Here is an 18,070-nt window from a genome sequence, read left to right as displayed (position 1 = left end):
TACTCGATGCGCTATGAAAGATTCGGTCGATTAGAAACAGTTGCGTTGAAATGTTTGGAGAACAAATGTTTCTTTGTTGCAACTGTACGAAACGATTAAATAGTTGGCAATCGGTACTTGTACAGAAATTACAGAAGAACATTTCACAATACGTAATTCTAATAAAAACTTGCCTCGCGGGATAAAAAGAAAAAGGAGTCGATTAACGTCGATCGTCGTCGATTAAATTGGCGCATTCGTAACAGCGTTTCTTTCGAAACACCCACGAAATGATACGTAAACAAAAGAAGAACAACGCGCGCAATGCAGTTTTTCGCTGACAATGAGGAAGCCTTGCCTCCACGCACTCACACATCGATATCTTTCATTAAAGGAAGGGCACGCACTCTCGGGGCTCTTTCGAGTCGTCTGGAACCTCCCGAGATAACGTGACATTACGGTCAGCCGTATGAGCAGTATGCGCGCGAACGTCGGAGAACGCGCACCTTCTTTCTTATTCGTTGCAGAGTGTTTGTTTCGTTTCGTTTCATTCAGTTCCACCACGGACTATCGTTTCGTACAAGATCGTTCAGCGTTTCTTAGTGCTTCACTAGAGTTTCGAAGATGCAGTGACTCGTTCGAACAGTGATTTAATATCGGTGTCAACGTATAATAACAGCCTCGACTGAAACCGTAAGTTGCGCAGCTCGTTAGTGTCCGTCGTTTCGATTAATCTTTCGCGGTATTCGCGGTTCCTTTTTTTTTTCCCCTATTTTTCCTCTAAAGTAACGAAACGCGTAACTCTTGAACGTTTGCCTCTGGGAAGAATGCGGGAAATCGTGTCGAACGAAAGTACGCTCGATTACGAGAACGGCGTTTGACGGCGTTCAACATCCACTAGCGCGAAACAGGAAAAGTGAAAGGACTTTGTCGACTTTTCACGAAGGCGATCGCACGTCGTATGATTCCGTAGTTCCGTATGCGAATAATAAGAGGGCGGTTTGGTAATTTCGAATTGAAATATTGATCTTTTTTTAACTTTTTTTTTTTTTTTTTTACATAAGAACAATGCGTTGCAAGTATTATCCTGAAAATTTGAGGATATTACGGAATCTCGGATATGAACTCTTGTATAATCGGCGCGATGTTAAATCGACTATTCCCGCGACGATCGTCGATTTTCGTGCGCGTTTGACGCAAGATCATCGACGGAAGTTGGTTTGAAATCGAGCAACGATGCGAACAAGGCGATCGATTGAATCGCGAGTGGATGGCGTGGTGCACACGGAAAAGTGCAACGATCTACGTGACCGCCGACCTGCGCGCAGAGTCGACACTCGTATGACACGGCACGTTCGAAATTATCATTTCGCTCTTCCTGAAGACAGTGCGTTCCCTCTTCGGTCGGAACCACGCTCGAGCTCGGGAGAATTAAAAATAGTCTTGGTCACGGGTAAAAATTCCTCTGGAATCTTTGGTATTCCGTTGAATTGTGTTTGCGCGTGCGGTACGAAACTGCTAGACTGCGGGGTCTCAGCGATTAACCTTTCGATAAATGGTAGGAAAGGTCTGTGGGCTGATTCAATTTCATGATCAATTTTTTTTTTTTTTTTTTTTTTTGTAATATCAAGTATGTGTAAAAATTCATCCAGCTTCGGGATGGTAAGTATAGTACCGAGGAAGAAATGAAAATATTCGAAAATAGGACGGTCGTGGCATGCGCGAACGCGCCACCACAGAAACTATTCTGCTGTAGCGTATACGGGCTCTACAGCGAACGTATCGAAAGTCCGATGTTAAAAAGCTAGAAGGCACTCCTAAGAGCATAACTGTAATTACGATTTGTGTAATTTAAGATCGACACTCGACTTAGCGTCGATGATAACGATTTGAGACGAGTGTGCATCGTCGATAGCTTTCCTGGCAGACTCGCCAAATGGGAGAGCCTTGGGCTTTCGATGCGCAGAGAGATCGTTAACCTGGCCCTTGTCCAAGCACTTATATCGCGAAAGTGGTCGAGACGTCAGACTTTCCTGAATGACGTCGCCGTAGGTTCCGTTAACGATCATCCTCGGTAACAGTGACGCACGAATTCCGGCGAAACGACTTCGAAACGTTTGCAGGAATTTCGCCTAACTCTCGCGACGGCCAACCACGTGCCTCGTAATTTCGAGTAGGGGAGGGGGGGCAATGTTTTTCTTTCGACATTCACGCGTAACCATTAGGACGCGTCTGTTTCGCGAACAACATTATCAGTGACAATAACAGAGAATTATCGAGAAGAAACGGCAGTGTGTTAATAATATTCCAAATTCGTGGAGCTCCTGCGAGTTGGTAAATATCCGTTTAGAATTTAATATTCTACCGATTCGTCGATCGACGGTGCAAATACAAGTTAGTATTTTCGCTTCCTTGTTAACGCTTATCGAAGCTCGAACGTGAGATCTAGACGTTAGACTGCAATTGGCCGGTAACTCGATTCGAGGTTTACTTTGCGTAACGTTTATCATTTCCAAGTAAGTATTCGTGACTCGAAGAACATCTTATCTCGGTGCTCTGTACTCCGAAATTAGCCACGGATACGTTTTGATAGCTTAGCTATTTCTAACGTGTTTTGACTACGGGGGGTGCGACCAATACGCTTATTTTTAGGGAACGCCGATGTTACCAACCCTTTGAGTACATTTCGATAGCGATACTGTCCCTTTGTTACATACAGAATCGTTTGTACTATTCGCTGGAAAGCAAAGTTCAATTGTACTCTTATTCGTAAAAGCGACATGAACAAAACGGAGCTGAAGATCGTTCTGAGCACGGAGCCGACGAGAACGACCACGGGCGTAATTCACTCGCACATCCCAGTGCCGAGGGTAACGAACGCGATCAAAGCACAGGAAAGATGTCCCCCGGCTCGCAGAGGATCCTTCGAAAAGCTGTCCAGGGGCGTGTCGGTGGCCGCTCAAAAGGCGTCCTTCGAGAAGCTCGACGCTTCCGTTCAGCTGCGTCCGAAGAACAACAATTTATCGGCGTCGAGCATCGAGATGCGAAACACCGAGGAGAAGATGACCTCGCCGGTGTTTGCTAACTGGAGGACGAACGAGACGACCGGCGGCGTCGGCGTCGCTAAACTGAACCGGAGCAATAGTCTCGAGAGCAAGTGGAAGAACAAATACGAGGAGTCTGAGAAGAGACGGAAATTGTTGCTGCAGAAGAGCGAGGCCGGTAATTAATAATTAGCGATAAGTTCGACGGGCTAATGCGCGTTTGTATACACGCGCCTAAAGTAGCGAAGTTAGGGAACTTTATTACGATTTCCATTAGTCATCATTAACGAAGTGACGAAACACGGCTTCTTCTCCTACCGGCGTCGAGCATTAATTCGATTAAACAGCTGCGCGATACGAAGTTTGGTAAATATGGGACAGCGGCTGCACCCTTCTTCGCCAGATGCATCTTTCAGAGATATGTTCAGTTATACGACGATGCGAATTAATAATTCTCGGAGAAGTGGAATATTTTCTCGATCGTTTTATCGTCGACGCGTACACGCGAGATATCTTATGTGTCTTGTAACTCTGTACTCTTATTTCTGAAATTCGAACGATTATTTCGATATACGTTGACTTCTATCGATTTGTTATTGGGAGAACGATCGGAGGTGTTTTTAATAGACTTACGTAAAAGAAGACATGCATCGACAAAGATGCACGGCGAAAGGGAAGCGGCTGACGCGTGATTATAGTTCACGGCCAATCATCTGTAATGCGACTTGACCATTATTCGGTCGTGATTCACTCCTGCATGCAAAACGAACGCTGTGTCGTTTTATTAGTCAGCGATCGTACGCGATAGTGTTATAAATCGATCGGTATAAAATGTCGCCAGAGATTCGACGAGTTGTCCGTGAGATGCATTTACGATCTAATGATATTTTTTTTTTTTTCTAAATTGCAGCGAACAAGGACCATGTCGACCTGGAGAGAAAGTACCAACATTTACAGAAACAAAATAGCGCTTTGCAATCACAAGTTCAGGAGAACGAACAGAAGCTTCAAAAAATGCGGACAGGTAAAAACACCGTGCATACGATATTTGTAATCTTCATCGTGAACGTGTACACCCAAAAAATTGTATCTCTCTCGTTTAGTTTCCGAGGCTGTGTGCAAAGAATACGAGCAACTGAAGCATCAATACGATGTGGAAACAGGTGCGATGCATAAAGCGATGCAACAGGCGTCACAGGTAAACTTGAAACGATTCCAGCCTCGTGCGTGATTTATCAACGGAATGAAATCTTTTTTAGTGGTACAGACAGAACCGTGAACTTAAAAGAAGATCGCAGATTATAACGCAAAAGTTCTTGCAAAATAATCACGACGGTTCGTTGGATATCGACGTGTCGGACGAGGTCGACTCGAATTTCGAAGATCTCGATCAGCTCAGGGAAACGGTGAAAGGTAAATTCGTGATTTTATTTCTATTTCATCGCGCCGCGATAAAGATTAATCGCGAAAACGTACGATTTTCAGAACTGAGCAAAGAGATAGCGAGGCTTCAAACAGAGTTACACTCCGCACGACTTCAAGAATTCGAGGCCCAGGAGCAAGTGACGCATTTGACCACACAGTTGGAGGAGGAAAAATCTCTCAGGCAAAAATGTGATCGAACGATTTCCTACAATTATTCTAAAACATTTATCAAAGAGAGAATAGACATTGATTCGAATATTTCCTTTCAGGCGAGGAGAAAGTAAACGAAATGAAGGTGCACAAAGAGAACATGGAGAGAGTTACGAAGATGGTCGCGGAGGAAGTGCAGTCGTTGAAGACGCAGTGCGATCGAGAACGAGAAAACGCAAAAATAATGAAAATCGAGGCGGAAAGGGTACGGCATCAGTTCTCGTCGGCTATACCTTTTGATGGAGTGGATCGATTATTAAAAGTATTTGGATTGTTAACAGGTACAAAAAGAGAGGAACGTGCTGGCGCATCAGAGCGCGCTCCTGATGGCCGAAGTCGGCGACGACCCCAATGGAAGATTATTGACAGTTCTTCAAGAAGTGGAATCTCTAAAGAGACTATTGGAGGAAGAGCAACAGAGCCACGCCTCTCATATACAAATGCTAGAAGAAAAACTGGAAGAGAAAGAGTCAAACGTAGAATTTGAGATAGTCGAGGAGAAGTTGAAGTTAGCGGAATCGGAATTGGAGGTGGCAATGCAGAGGGCTGAAAGAGCGGAAAAGTCGATGGAAAGTCTGGAGAATGTGATTCAAAGTTTAAAGGCGAAAATTGGAGAGCTGGAAGAGAAGCTTTCTAGGCCACCACCGCCACCTTTGCCTCCGCCACCGCCACCGCCAATGTTCAACAACGGCGGTCCGTCGTCGATCAAATTGCTGACCAAAGAAAAAATGAATTCGGAACGCAATGCCGTAACCGATATGGAGAACATGCTTGGCATCGCAAAGAAAACACCGACGGTTGCACAACAACCAGGTAACTATATTTTAATTATATTGTTGACTGACGAAAAAATGTGTCCAAAATTCGTTTGTAGAGCAATTTTGTTTTTGATATCTTTACAGCTATCGACGATATTATTAACCAGATAAAAGGTGGACGTTTCACGCTAAAGCAGACAGACGTGAGTTCAATAATTGTGGAAATAACGCGTATCCTTGAATGGAATTTATTTTACGAAATGATTTATTGCAGAAACAAAGGGAGGAGGAAAGAAGAAGACGACAAGAAGCAGAAAGCGCACCACCAGCAGTTTCGGAAATGTTAAACATTTTAGGAACGATGAGACGAAGAGCCAAACCGGTAAAGCAATCTTTTCAATCGACATGAAAACAGTTACCGTTAGCAACGCGCAAAATATTTTTAATAAATAAAATCTGAGGCACGCGCCACCTGATTGACCATTGTCGATACAAACAGACTTGTTTTACGGAAATGCTGTTCAAAGTAACGTTATTTATTTACCCGTAAAATAAATTTGTATACCATCGAATTAACGTGCGAAACGTATTTTTATATGTGTAAAGAAAATGAATAAATGATGGTTAAGGGAGAAGTGACTGACAACATGTTGCGGTAAGCATTACGAATAAAGGTGTATTATAAAAAGCCGATTACATGTTAGTTCAGTCATTACATACATTTTTAGGAATACAAGACGAATTTATTGTTAGACTTTTTGATTGTTTTTTTTTATTCTATAGAAAAGAAACATGTACTTTTATTTTATCAATAATTTGCTGTAGTTTCGTCGCTTCGAACAGAAGAATCCTTTTATAGGGTACCATCTCGTTATCCGTTTCGCTCCATGTTCCGGACAGACCACTGTCCGATTCTTTTTCGACGGAAAATTCAAAACTGAACGTTGCTTCCTCTGCAAAAATTTCTTCCTCTGGATTACTCCACAAAATTGTTGGTTCTTCCATGTTACTCTTTTTCTTATTTTTCAATTGTTTTCCAATTTTTTGGTCTTCCGTTTTGTATAATTTACAGATCAGTACGTAGTAGGAAAAGTTGAATGGCATTTTTTTGCTATTCGCTCGCTTTATTTCGGAAGTTAGACTTTCCAAAAGCGGCACGGAAATTCGTGCGGGAATGTTAACGAATCTTTCGTTAATTAATAAGCCTAAAGCTTCCGAATCGTTCTCGAGAACGTGTTTTATCATAGTATTGGTCGCATCTGTCGCATGTTCATTCGCTAACTGTCTTAACAGATCTCTGAGTTGTTGTATGCAGAGATGGTTCTGAAACAAACATTTCAGCGTGATAACGTGCCTCTACTCTCACCCAAGATATATGCTTACCTGTCCATTAGATAAATTAATTACTGTAGTAATACCAAACACGTCGCTATTATCTTCGTTGTCTTCGTCATCTGTATCTTCTAAATCTTCCGATTGTTTAACAACGGATCCCACATAGTTTTGAGAAATAATCAAATCTGTGAGACCACCTACATCGATATGTGCTTTCAAGAACAGTTGCTGTAAAAGAGTCTTAATCCCATGATAATCTGGGTCTAACGGACATCTTCCCTCAAAGTCTACTTGAATTACCATTCCCTAATAGTAAAAATTCAGCATTTTGATTTCTTGTTAAAACGAAGTAAACTTAAATAAAAACTTGCAGCACTCGCTCGTTCTCTTTATCCGTCATATTAAATGTAACATTGTACTTTTCTAACGCAAACTTATACGAAAAGAATGTATTTTATTAAAGAAAATATGTTTAACGTCGCCCCTGTCGAATGACGACCACGTTGGTTACAATGACAGTTGGGTGAATGATTTTCGAACCTTACACAATTTTCAAGTTTAAACATCATTTTTGATCATCGTAATCCATTCGCATCGAATCTAATCTTAATGACCGCGTGTTCCAAAATAAGGTTAAGACAAAACAGACGTCCGGCGTCGTAGCAAATAATGTAAAAATATCTTACCTGTTCCTCCAATGCATCTTGCTCGTTACCCTCGCTGTTACAACTCTGATTGTCATCGTCGCTGCTTTCGGTACTTCGTTGAATATCACGTTTTTTTATCGGAGCAGTCATTCTCACCACACGAAATGACGGTTCAGCCGGATTTAAACCACGTGACACACCGTCCACAGACGCCAGATTCGACCAGAGGCACTGTCAGCGCCACAATTCTTCTGACAACAACTGACCGATCGATAAAGTTTATTCAATTCTGTCACTTATTTATTTTCAGTTATTCTTTGGCAATCCGTGTCGAAATAGAAACACGAAAGCACTTCTGATAGTAAAAGTAACCGATGTTTCAGAATTTTATGGATTTTTTGCAAACATGGAAAAGTTTTCAAAGATGGCGCTTCGAAACCACTAATCTCCACGAGGTCGGCATTTCAGTTCGCGAGACACGAGACATCATCGAACGATCAGTCTGTTTCAGTTTATTGTATACCATAGACGAGGTAAGAAATAGTATTTATATATATCGTCTGACAAAAATGAAAATGTTCAAATGTATTAACAAGTACAAAAAAAAAAATTTTTTGTATAAGTATGAAAAAGTAAGTGATATAGCAATGCGAGCCAAAGTATGAAGGAATGAATGATAGAACTGTGATAACAAAAATAGGTATGGAATTATGAGAGCAGAACATGTATATATCAGGCATGGAAGTTTGAACGAAAAGGAATGAATGAAAAAACTATGATAAATGTACAACGACAAAAATAGGCATGGAAGTATGAGAGTAAAACAGGTAAATATTAGGTATGGAAGTATGAGAGTAAAAAAGGTAAATATTAGGTATGGAAGTATGAGAGAGGATCGGAATGGTAGGCAGAAGCAAGAGAGAGAGAGGTATGGAAGTATGCGAGTAGAAAATAATGTGAGGCGACAAAGACAACGAATCGCTCAGTAGTGTAACAAGAGCTGTAAACTACCTTATCATTTAAATAAAGACGCAAATACGCAAATATATCGTCTGTACTCACACATCGTCTTTGGAAGTATTTAACGCTGATAAAAACGAAAAGTATCGTGTCATTTACTTCAAGCAACTGTCTCCAGATGGCAGGGTATGCACAATTTACGCTGGAACGAGCGTAGAGCAATCAGTCACAGCTCATTACCCGCCCAAACGTTTAGTGTGCAGTGTCCTGATAATCTATTCAAGTTCTTTCTACCCGAAGGAAGGAAAGTTTCTTCAGAGCAACAAAATGTCAATTCAACGAAAGGAATCTCTTTAAACGGAATCATAGAAACGACTGTCACGCGAATGTATTATGTGAGCACAAATTTCGTATTCACCGCTTGCGACAACGACGCCATTTGCCATGCGCTTTGCAATTTTACCGCGCAAACGAACTTGTTTCTTCGAAACGAAAGCTTTCCGCGATTTTAATCGTGTCTGGATAACTCGATACCGACGAAACAAAATATCCGTTACGTTAATTGACGAATCCAACGGGTGTTTGCAATGCTAATTCGCGGAGAGAAAAAGTTTCGAGTTTGTAATAGAATGATACATCGCGTTAAGCGCGAAAGGGGTTGTTCGACTAGTCGATCCACGAAATAAATTTTGGAAATAAATCGATGTACGGTGTTTTTCGTTCGTCGTCTGTCGTTCGAATAGAATTTCGTTTATCGTTGCACATCGGCGAGGCGAATGTGATGCGCGTGTTCGGCACTGTGATGGGAAAATTCGATTAAAGTTGACGCGCATGGGCCGAAGGAAATACTGTTTTCTCAAATTTCCCAGAGTCTGTCAGGTGGCACCACGGCGTTCACCGGTACGCATTACGGAGCAGTGCGATCGCTTTTTTAGGTTATAAAAATACGAAAAGCCTAGACTTCGTCCCCGCGTAGAGATAAATTATTGTCAAACGTAAAGACAAAGGTGGCCCGTTTTGTCGTGCTTACCCTCCGTGAGATTTCGTGAGTGCTTTGAGCTGTGGCGGCCGGTGAGATGGCTGTCTCTCTCTGTTTCTACCTTCTTACTGTTTCTTTCCATATATTTGTCTTTCTTTCCTTTCTCTTTATCTGGTGTTTTTCTAGATGTTCCGCTGAATAGATGTTCTCGAATACTGTATATCGTCGTTGTATAGAAAATTACGCGTGCTACGTGTGCCATACCGTGTACACGCGACGCTTAAAGGGCCAGCTCGATTATCTGGAACGTATTCGGATATAATTCGATCGAAATTCATATTACTCGAGAGCAGCATGTATTCTACCTTCTTTGTTCTTCGTCTAAAGTAAAGACAATATTATTTTTTAGCATTGAATTTAATTAGATGCTTGCCAAGTGTTGTACGATAAGATATAGACAATTTCTACCCAACGATTAACCGTGTTTCGATGTAATAACATATGTTTCGACGCTCTCCTGCGTTGACAATCGCGGCATAGAAAAATCTCGAGTAAAACGATCGTTCTCTCGTTCCCTCCCGCGGATTTCTGCAATCGAGAATCGAGGTATTCCTGGCCGTCCTGTATACACATATCAAAAAGGAATGTTTTTCATTTTGGCTGCTCGGTGTTTATTTAGCGCTGCTCCATAGCATAACTGTCTCGCCCGCCTTGATCTGTCCTTGTCTGCGTTTCGTTTCCTGCTCTTTGCATCCCCCGCGATTACGGTTGTTCCTCGCTCCGTGCGACTGTTTTTTATCAATAATTTTCTTCTGATCTTCGTCATCGCGATATCGTCACGCGAACCATCGGCCCACGAAAATGTGAGATATTTCTCATTTCGATCACGGTTTCGGGAACTCCGTCGACAATCGCGAACCCTTCCCGAAATGCGTATCGAACACGATTACCGATTAATTGTCGTCGTTACTCTCCTGCTCTCTAACTCGATAGCCCGCTGCCGATAACGCACAAACCGTCGAATCTTGTTTGATATGTCCCAGAAGGAAAACCGAGCATGCATTCGCGATTCGCGATTCGCGATTAACGATAGACGATAGACCCTAAGGACCACGTTATGGTTTTGGATTGTCAGCTCGAGAGGGTTGGTTTATTGATTTCTCCTCGCTGTTTTCTTAGATGGTCTCGTTACGCGTTGCTCCGTTCGGAATTAGGCCAAGATTCAAATGACTCGTTCCTAACATACGTTCGACCCTTTATCTGCGCTACTTAAATTTATACAAACTACCACTACGCATAAGATGATTGTCACTTTTCGTGCAAGATCGCGCAAGTTTTTTCTCGCAGGTAAAGGGTTAGGAACGCGTACAGAGTATGGATTGATTTAAAAAATCTATTGGTCGCGCAGGTTTCGGGATCTGGGGAAAATTTTGTGTAACACTGCCGCGAGGTTGAGAGTTAATCGTTTATCGATTTCGCACGATTTTGAATGTGCTGTCCTAGCCTGTTCTATGCTGTTGCACTATTGGGCGACGTAATTCGCTCATATCAGTATACGGCAACTCTGTTCTGGCCGTTTTGGTGTGCGTATTACGATGCGATAGATTGTAGCTGATAGATGTTATTATAGAGAACAGTACGTAAGTATTTAAGCATCTCTACATGCTACGAAAAGGTTTATATCTTTGATTATGTCGTATAAATCTGTACGCTTCACTCGCAACGATTATATCCCGACAATAAAAATAAATCAAAACATTGGTCCAACGACGTATCGTAGCTTACGATAAAATGTCGCTGTACCGAGTAGTTCTCGCAGTCCTTTCTTTTTTCTCATGGGGTGAGAATTACAGGGCGAAACGAATGAAATTAAGCCATACGGTTATATCGCAGGGGTGTGCTCAGCTCGATGCGCGGCGCAACTGGTTGATTTATCGGTGCTTTCGCGTAGCGAAAACCAGCAAGAAGGCCGAATTGGATTACGCTACGTGCACAAATTGCTTTATTCAAATGCAATTTAGGGGTCGCGCGTCTTTCGCAGACTGCAAAAGAGAGTTTAAAGAGGCCATTGTGTCAGGCATCGTTTCTCGCGTATACGCGAACCTATCTATCGGTTTCTTTTTCGTTTTTTCTCTTAAACTCTCGACGTCGAGCCTTCAATAACGATTTCAAGAATATGTTCAAAAAATATGTTCGAGTGATGGGAGTTCGCGGATAGATCGTTCCCTTGCGTAACGCGCGGCGAATTTTGTGAAAATCGATACGAGTTAATCGACTTTCGTTGCCATCGGTCCGTCAAAGCCCATGTGGGTGGTCCGTTCCGGCTCGACCTTTCGAAACGGTTTCTCGTAGGTGGACGTCAAAATTATCTTAGCTTGACGTATATGCATGGCATTAGTGCCCCTTTTCGCGGGGGTTGAACGTCGGGGTCTGACGCGTGTCGCAACACGTCGCGATCGAATGCGTGGGTGAAGCTTTGCTTTCGTCGTCGAAAATCTTTTACTCTCGAGACTCTTCGACGTACAAATGTCATCCGATACTTGCGGAAGGTATTTTTAGTAACCGTTGCGCTAATACTCTGTACTCGAGTCGAGGGGTTGAAGATCGCAGCTTAACGTCGGTCGGAATAAATATATCTCCGCTCTTTTCAAACGTTAAGAGGCACTCGAGCGAATCACGAGTCACCGCGAGAGAATAGCAAAGGTTCCTCTTTTCGAATCTGGCTCTACCGAACCGTTCAAAGGGCTACGTTTAAGCTACGATTTATTTAAGCGGTAAGCACCCTCGGCCGCGTAATATCGTAACGTGATTCCGTGCTTTTCCGTTTCTTGACGTCCACGATGCTCGGGCTTGGGTGATCCTAAACTGTTTGCCGCGTGAGGAAACGAGCTTGGGCAAGGCCGATGGGAGGGTGGAGGTGCGTAGTTTTTGGTGATTTCGATGATCGAATGTTCGAGGGTAGTGCTGGAGTCTTGTATTAAAAATAATTTAACGAGGTTACTTTGCTATCTTCCATTAACGCACGATATCTGATTTCGAAGACGGAAATACTACATTTGCAAATTAACCTCTGGTTAGCATTCTTTACCCTCTTCGATGAAAGCTTGTCAGAATATACGAGTAACGAGATTTTTGCTTTGTGCTCGCCGAGAAGTCGACGGGTCGAACTTACTCGGTGGCCCGATATAATGCAACTTTTCACTAGATTTCACTTTTGCTAAGTCTTACTTAGCCGAGGGATGATATTATTCGCTGTCGTTTGTATCACCGTGGAAACTTGGCCCATTTCCCGCGCTGCAAATCATTTCAGTACGTAGCACGATTTAATGGCAGCAGCCCCTAAAGCTGGTGAATATTCTGTCGCGGATAAAGAGGAGCCCGAAGCGTTGTCGCGACGTAACTCCTGGCTAAACGGTAAATTCAATTCGATCGGAGTTGGTGAACGCATTATTTTTAACCCACACTGTTCAACCGTTCGCGGTTAAACGGAAAAGGGAAAATATTTCACGTATTCGACATATAGCATTTTTCTTAGTCGCGCCTATTAAAGTTCTTCCCGCTTTCGAAGCCACCGCGACGGATTGGGAATATCGAGTTAGTCTTTTCCGCCGTGACGTTGCAGGAACTTAATCTTCATCCTCGTCGGTTGGTTTTCCCTTGAAGAAGGCAAACGTCGTTTCCCGTTGTACATACCGTCTCTATCGTTTTATCGACTCTCCCGTTCGGATGGGAATTGAAGTCGATCCGGAGCATTATTATTCACGGAACGTTGCCGCGAGTGCAAGTAAGAAGCGTAAACCCCAGCTATTCCGAATGGCAGTTCCGACCAGTGCCGATGGTCTGTAATATTTACCTACGACGAAAATTACGACGAGTAGAATACGATCGTTATCGAGTTTCGACGACGATAATCATTAATCATACCGTGCTCGAAATGGAACAAGAAGGAGAGAGAAATCTAATAACTCGCTCTCACAAGACAGAATAGGCTTGCACGGTGAATGGAGGTAAGGCGTCGTATTACGCCAATGTTCCGAAAGAGAAATCCTCCTTATAATGTTGGACTGTTATGCAAGGAAGGCTCGAGCCGTGTATAATGCCATTGTATCGTCGGTATAATAGGGCTATTAAATTTTCAACACGAATATCGTTGGACGATAAAAATACTCGCGATCGTTTATTACAGTTTCCCGCGATATTCGACGAATTTTAACGAATTCTTTCGAGAATAAAGAGAGGATAACGCTTGGCCTTGATTTCAACATGTACAATGCCAACGAATTTCTATGGTTAATTAACGATTCCGCATATGAAAAGTTTCGATGTTACTCGCGATATGCTCGATCCCGTCACCGAGCGGGAACCAGGACTACCGACGATACAGAGGAACTAATTCGATAGCGTTTTGGGTCATCCAGGGCCGCACGGGAAAGGAAAGAGCCCCCGAAGGTTGCGTCCTACTTCCAACGTCGACGTCGCGACGCTCGGGTGGGAGTGCAACAGAAAGCAACGGGTAGGATAAGGACTGGGTGGATCTACGGGTGGGAGAGGGAAAAAACTCTACCGCGAGAGAAAACCGAATCAATAAACCTACGATCTCGCCTCCAGCCTCCTGCCTTCTCCTGCCTTGCACCTACTTATGTAACTAGGCGAGCAGTTACGACCCTTCGAACTGCATGCTTGCATTAATGGGCCGACCGAGGCACTGCGAATTACCCTGCCGGTCGGATAATTAATTAGCCAGGGGATCCTTTGGCTTCGGATGTTGATGCGGAACTCTCTGCATTCTCTCAACGTTTCTCCAGGCGTCTGTAATTATTCTTCGTAAATTCGTTACGTTCTTTCTTCGTTGGCTCGTATCGTTTATTAGTTACAAACCGAGGTTTGTTCTCGACAAATTTTTCTGCCACCTTTCAACGAGATTTTGGTTTTTCCTTTAAAGTTCGTACCAAAGACCGTTTACCGAGGCGTTTCGAACGAATTCTCGGAGAAGTTCGGAGCGTTCTCTTCCGAAATCAAAGGGAGCGGGTAACATCCCGAAGGTGTCCGGACAATGACCGATTTCATATTGCTCCCTCGCTGACGATAGACAAGGGGTGTGCGTAGCCCCGAGCAGCAATTTGATTATGTAGCGTTTACGATCTTGTGTGTTTGATGACGATCAATTAGGACGGAGCCCGTACGTCGAATGAAATTTGCGATATCGAATTTCTCGGTTATCTTTTATCTGGAACCATCGTATCGACAGGTTTCGGATGTAAAGCAGAAGGGACGGTAGGGTTGGAAAATCGAGAATTTGTTCCAATGCAAATTCGATCGTGTCGAGGCCCGGCGTTACTTCATTTTCTGCTCGGACAATTACTGTAATTCACGTGCAGCCAGACACCGTGGCAATTGTTACTCCTCTTTGTTTCCCCGAGACATTGTTCTCTCATTACGGCAGGATGTCACGAGGTTTCGATTTCCGCAGTACATTTAAATCCTTCTACTTCTCATTCGATAGCTTGTTAGCTTTAACTCCCGCCTGCGGCCCAAGTAATTACCGAGCCGCGCTCCTCGAATTATTTTCCAAGATAAACCCCGAGACGGATGATTGCGCCTCGTGATTTCAGATGTCGCTTGTTGGAATAATACAATATTTTCTTGCAAATTAACATTCCCAAAGGGGAACGAATGAAACGATTAACATTCACAGGATCGAGGTTTAAACGTTTATCGATATCGTCTTCTATGAATCCTATTCAGTTACGATCTTTCGAAAATTTGATTAACGCGTGCGATGATTTTACGATTCGCATAAAATTGTCCGGCTACCTTAATGGCGAGAAAAATGCGCTCGTTTGCGATGAAACGAGAGGAGAAGAAAAGGGAACGGAGCGCAAGGCCGAGGCACAATGCTGTCTGCCTTGAATTTTGATTGGAGCGTTCATTGTCTTCTACCTCTTAACTATCTTTATAATACAGGCCTCCTTTTCTCCAGTACTCCTATACGCATACCCCTAAACGCACGATTGCGTACGCACGAATTATATTCAGATCCGCAGATCTTCTCAATAACGACACGCAATTAAAAGCAACGACCGAGATCGACGTAACGATCGCCAACGAAATATACGAAAACGACTTTCGAGTTTCCTTCACGTTTAAAGAAAAGTCTGTCGAAATATCAACTTTCTTCTTAAGCCTTCCAAAATTAAATGTATGTTTGCAAACGAACAACACGGTTCGAGGAAATGGGAAGAGAATTTGAGAACAGCTCCGCTTTTGTTCCTGGATCGAACGAAATATTTGGTTAGCCATATCGTCCACAGTCTGTTACACAAATACAGTGGTCACGTGCCGCGAGATGAACTTCAAAAGACTGCCTACGGTGGGAAGATATTAAACTTGGAACATAATACTCGCTCCCGTTCCGACTGGGAGCGTGTAACCAACGGAAACTTCGGGAAAGAATGCGAAAAATTGCGTTTCGTTTCTTCCGTCGACTTTGATCGTGAAAGCGAACGATGCAAATTTTCGCGAATTTCATCTGGGTCTGTAAAAGCTGTAAGATGCAACGAGAAATGCCCGGGTCGTTCCATGCCGAGTTGAAATTACTCGAAAATTTCGTCTGCTTCGTTTCCTCACGGCGCGAAAATATCATTTTCGAATCGTACCGTCGGTGGAAGCGGTTCGGAAATCGCGCGGCAAAGCCCGAGGTACGTCGACGTCGTGGCTCGCGTGCGTGAAAAAGGAACAGATTGCCAGGTAGAAGTAAATAAAGACAAAGGGTTCGAAAAGGGAGTGAGACCGAAGGGGAGGGAGGAGGAATCGTGCTCGCGCGCGCGCGTGTACGTGGCGGAAAAGAGCTTTTCAAGGAAGCGACGTGTGCGCGGGAAACGCGGGAGCTCGTGTGTCGACTGACTGTGGACAAAAGCGTGGCTCGAGCTTTTTTTAATTGTGTCCCTCCTACACCTGCTCCCCGGGCTGTCCCATTCACTCCCACCGCCCCGACACCTTCCACGTGGCCCCATTATTTTTTTTTTTTTTTTATTTCGTCCTTCCTGAATCGGCTCGGTTTTATCGGAGTATCGCTCGACTTACCCCAAGGACGGCCGTATCGTCCGTGAAACCGGGACGGATTTCTACGGATTCTCCGATCAGGGCGAAGAGCACGAGGGGAGGAACGGTGACGCGTGAATCGTCGAGATAGAATTTTATTTTCCATAGCCGTGCTATTTGTGCTAGTACGTCGCGAACGGACTGAAAGACGATACCGAGAGCTCCCCCCCTCTCAGCGTGAGAGGGAAACGTCGAATCGTGGGTACTTGTAGCGTAATCTTCGCGGACGTTCGATTTTCGACGCTTCGATTCCCCGGTTATCGCGACACGTTGTTTCACTTCGGAACAATGATCGAAGGATTTCGTTCTTTGCCAAACTATAAAGTTCCCTATCCGCGAGCCGAGCGTTCCTGGTAGCGAACGCAATCGTACAAATGCCTCCGTCTTGCGAATACAAGGAATTAATTCGGCAGCCAGGAGACGCAACCTTGTTCCGATCCTCGGGCAACCCGATATTTTGTCGAGGTACGAGACTTTCCGTTCGCATCCTTGAGAGGGAACGCGCGACGGGAACGAGTAATTTGAAATTCAGCCTCGTCCTTTCTTACATCGCACGAACGAGCTCGCCTTCCATTGAAGAAAAGAAAGCGACGGAGAGGAAAGTCAGTGGTCAGGTAGAACTGAGAAAGATAGACGATGGAACGAGGGGGTTAGATACGTTATTACTTTTTTACCGCGCGAAACCGATACGGACAGCGACGAAATGATGATGCGATTTCCTCCCGGAGGAAACAAATTTACGAAACCTCGAGTAACCGGCTCGCGGGAATCGAGGAACTGCCGGTTTATCGACGTGCGGTTGGTCGTGCGAGAATTTCCCGTGTCTCGGATCGGGGAGAAAGGGAATGGACGATCGGTCGCGTACAAAAGTTGTCGCGATGGCGGGACCAGCTTCCGATCATAAAGAAATTATGCAAACGAACGAGAGCTTCGAAGGGGAAACCCTCGTTTCGACGAAATTCAATTCCTATTGTTCTTTATACTCGATTTGGACATGGATAAATAAACAAATATTAAAGATATTCTGCCACGGAGAAGAAAGATCGGCCAGGCGTCTCCAAAATCGATGTTCCCGAAAACTAGAACTCGTTTTCCGCCTAGTTTTTCCATGTAGAATCGTCGGGTGGTACCGATGCGTTACGAGGCACCTCGTATATAGTCGAAAAGTTCATTTCTCATTGAAATACCGCCATATTTCCCACCACGCCAATGCATTACGTGCGCATAGCTGACTAAGATCCACAATTCAGCTCGGTACCGCTAAGAAGCAAATCGCGGCATGCACTTTCTGTGAGTCGAATTGGAAATAATGCGAGAAACGAGACTCGCCGCGCCTGGGGACCATTTTATCGTCGATTTTAACATTCCGATAGCTGACAAATCTCTCGCGTCTCGAGACGGTCCATGCCGACGTTCGTATATTTCTTTGCGATACGCGTCGCTCTGAAATTTCACACGTTACGATTCGTCATTTTTTTTTTTTCTCTTTTGTCCAGACGAATTCGAGTACGCCCGAAGCACTTACCTTCAAGAGGCCTCCACGTTCGTTTTATTTCGAATCCTTAAAATTTCATTTAACCGTTCCGATAGAAAAAGGCGTTCGACAACCGATCGATTTAGGACACACCGGCG

The 18,070-nt window shown here is 43.9% G+C and overlaps 3 protein-coding genes across 4 annotated transcripts in view; 2 read left to right on the top strand and 1 right to left on the bottom strand.

Annotated features, from left to right (window-relative positions):
• Positions 1-1,235: 1,235 nt before the first annotated feature.
• Positions 1,236-6,170, top strand: LOC128890817 (shootin-1). 2 transcript variants are annotated; one of them, XM_054149708.1, is made up of 9 exons: positions 2,522-3,201; positions 3,934-4,047; positions 4,127-4,221; positions 4,283-4,436; positions 4,509-4,637; positions 4,718-4,863; positions 4,940-5,471; positions 5,561-5,619; positions 5,691-6,170. In XM_054149708.1, exons 1-9 carry the CDS (start codon positions 2,760-2,762, stop codon positions 5,823-5,825), a joined length of 1,806 nt encoding a protein of 601 aa, XP_054005683.1. In that variant the 5' UTR covers positions 2,522-2,759; the 3' UTR covers positions 5,826-6,170. The 2 variants fall into 2 exon arrangements, with proteins under 2 accessions (XP_054005681.1, XP_054005683.1); XM_054149706.1 differs by having other exon boundaries at positions 1,236-3,201; positions 4,283-4,637.
• On the bottom strand, positions 6,159-7,710 carry LOC128890833 (protein BCCIP homolog). The gene is made up of 3 exons (XM_054149732.1): positions 7,438-7,710; positions 6,800-7,057; positions 6,159-6,739 (listed from the first exon to the last, which is right to left on the bottom strand). Exons 1-3 carry the CDS (start codon positions 7,546-7,548, stop codon positions 6,194-6,196), a joined length of 915 nt encoding a protein of 304 aa, XP_054005707.1. The 5' UTR covers positions 7,549-7,710; the 3' UTR covers positions 6,159-6,193.
• Positions 7,711-9,222: 1,512 nt separating this feature from the next.
• Positions 9,223-18,070, top strand: part of LOC128890809 (protein Skeletor, isoforms B/C) — a 44,035-nt gene continuing 35,187 nt past the window's right edge. Inside the window, exon 1 of the mRNA XM_054149691.1 lies at positions 9,223-9,293. The gene's annotated coding sequence lies outside the window, so the exon portion shown is untranslated. The remainder of the gene's footprint in view (positions 9,294-18,070) is intronic.

This window comes from Hylaeus anthracinus, unplaced genomic scaffold (assembly GCF_026225885.1).
Source record: "Hylaeus anthracinus isolate JK02 unplaced genomic scaffold, UHH_iyHylAnth1.0_haploid 12001, whole genome shotgun sequence".
Classification (NCBI taxonomy): domain Eukaryota; kingdom Metazoa; phylum Arthropoda; class Insecta; order Hymenoptera; family Colletidae; genus Hylaeus; species Hylaeus anthracinus.
The sequence above is the reverse complement of the archived record's forward strand: the minus strand, read 5'-3'. Positions and strand labels throughout refer to the sequence as shown.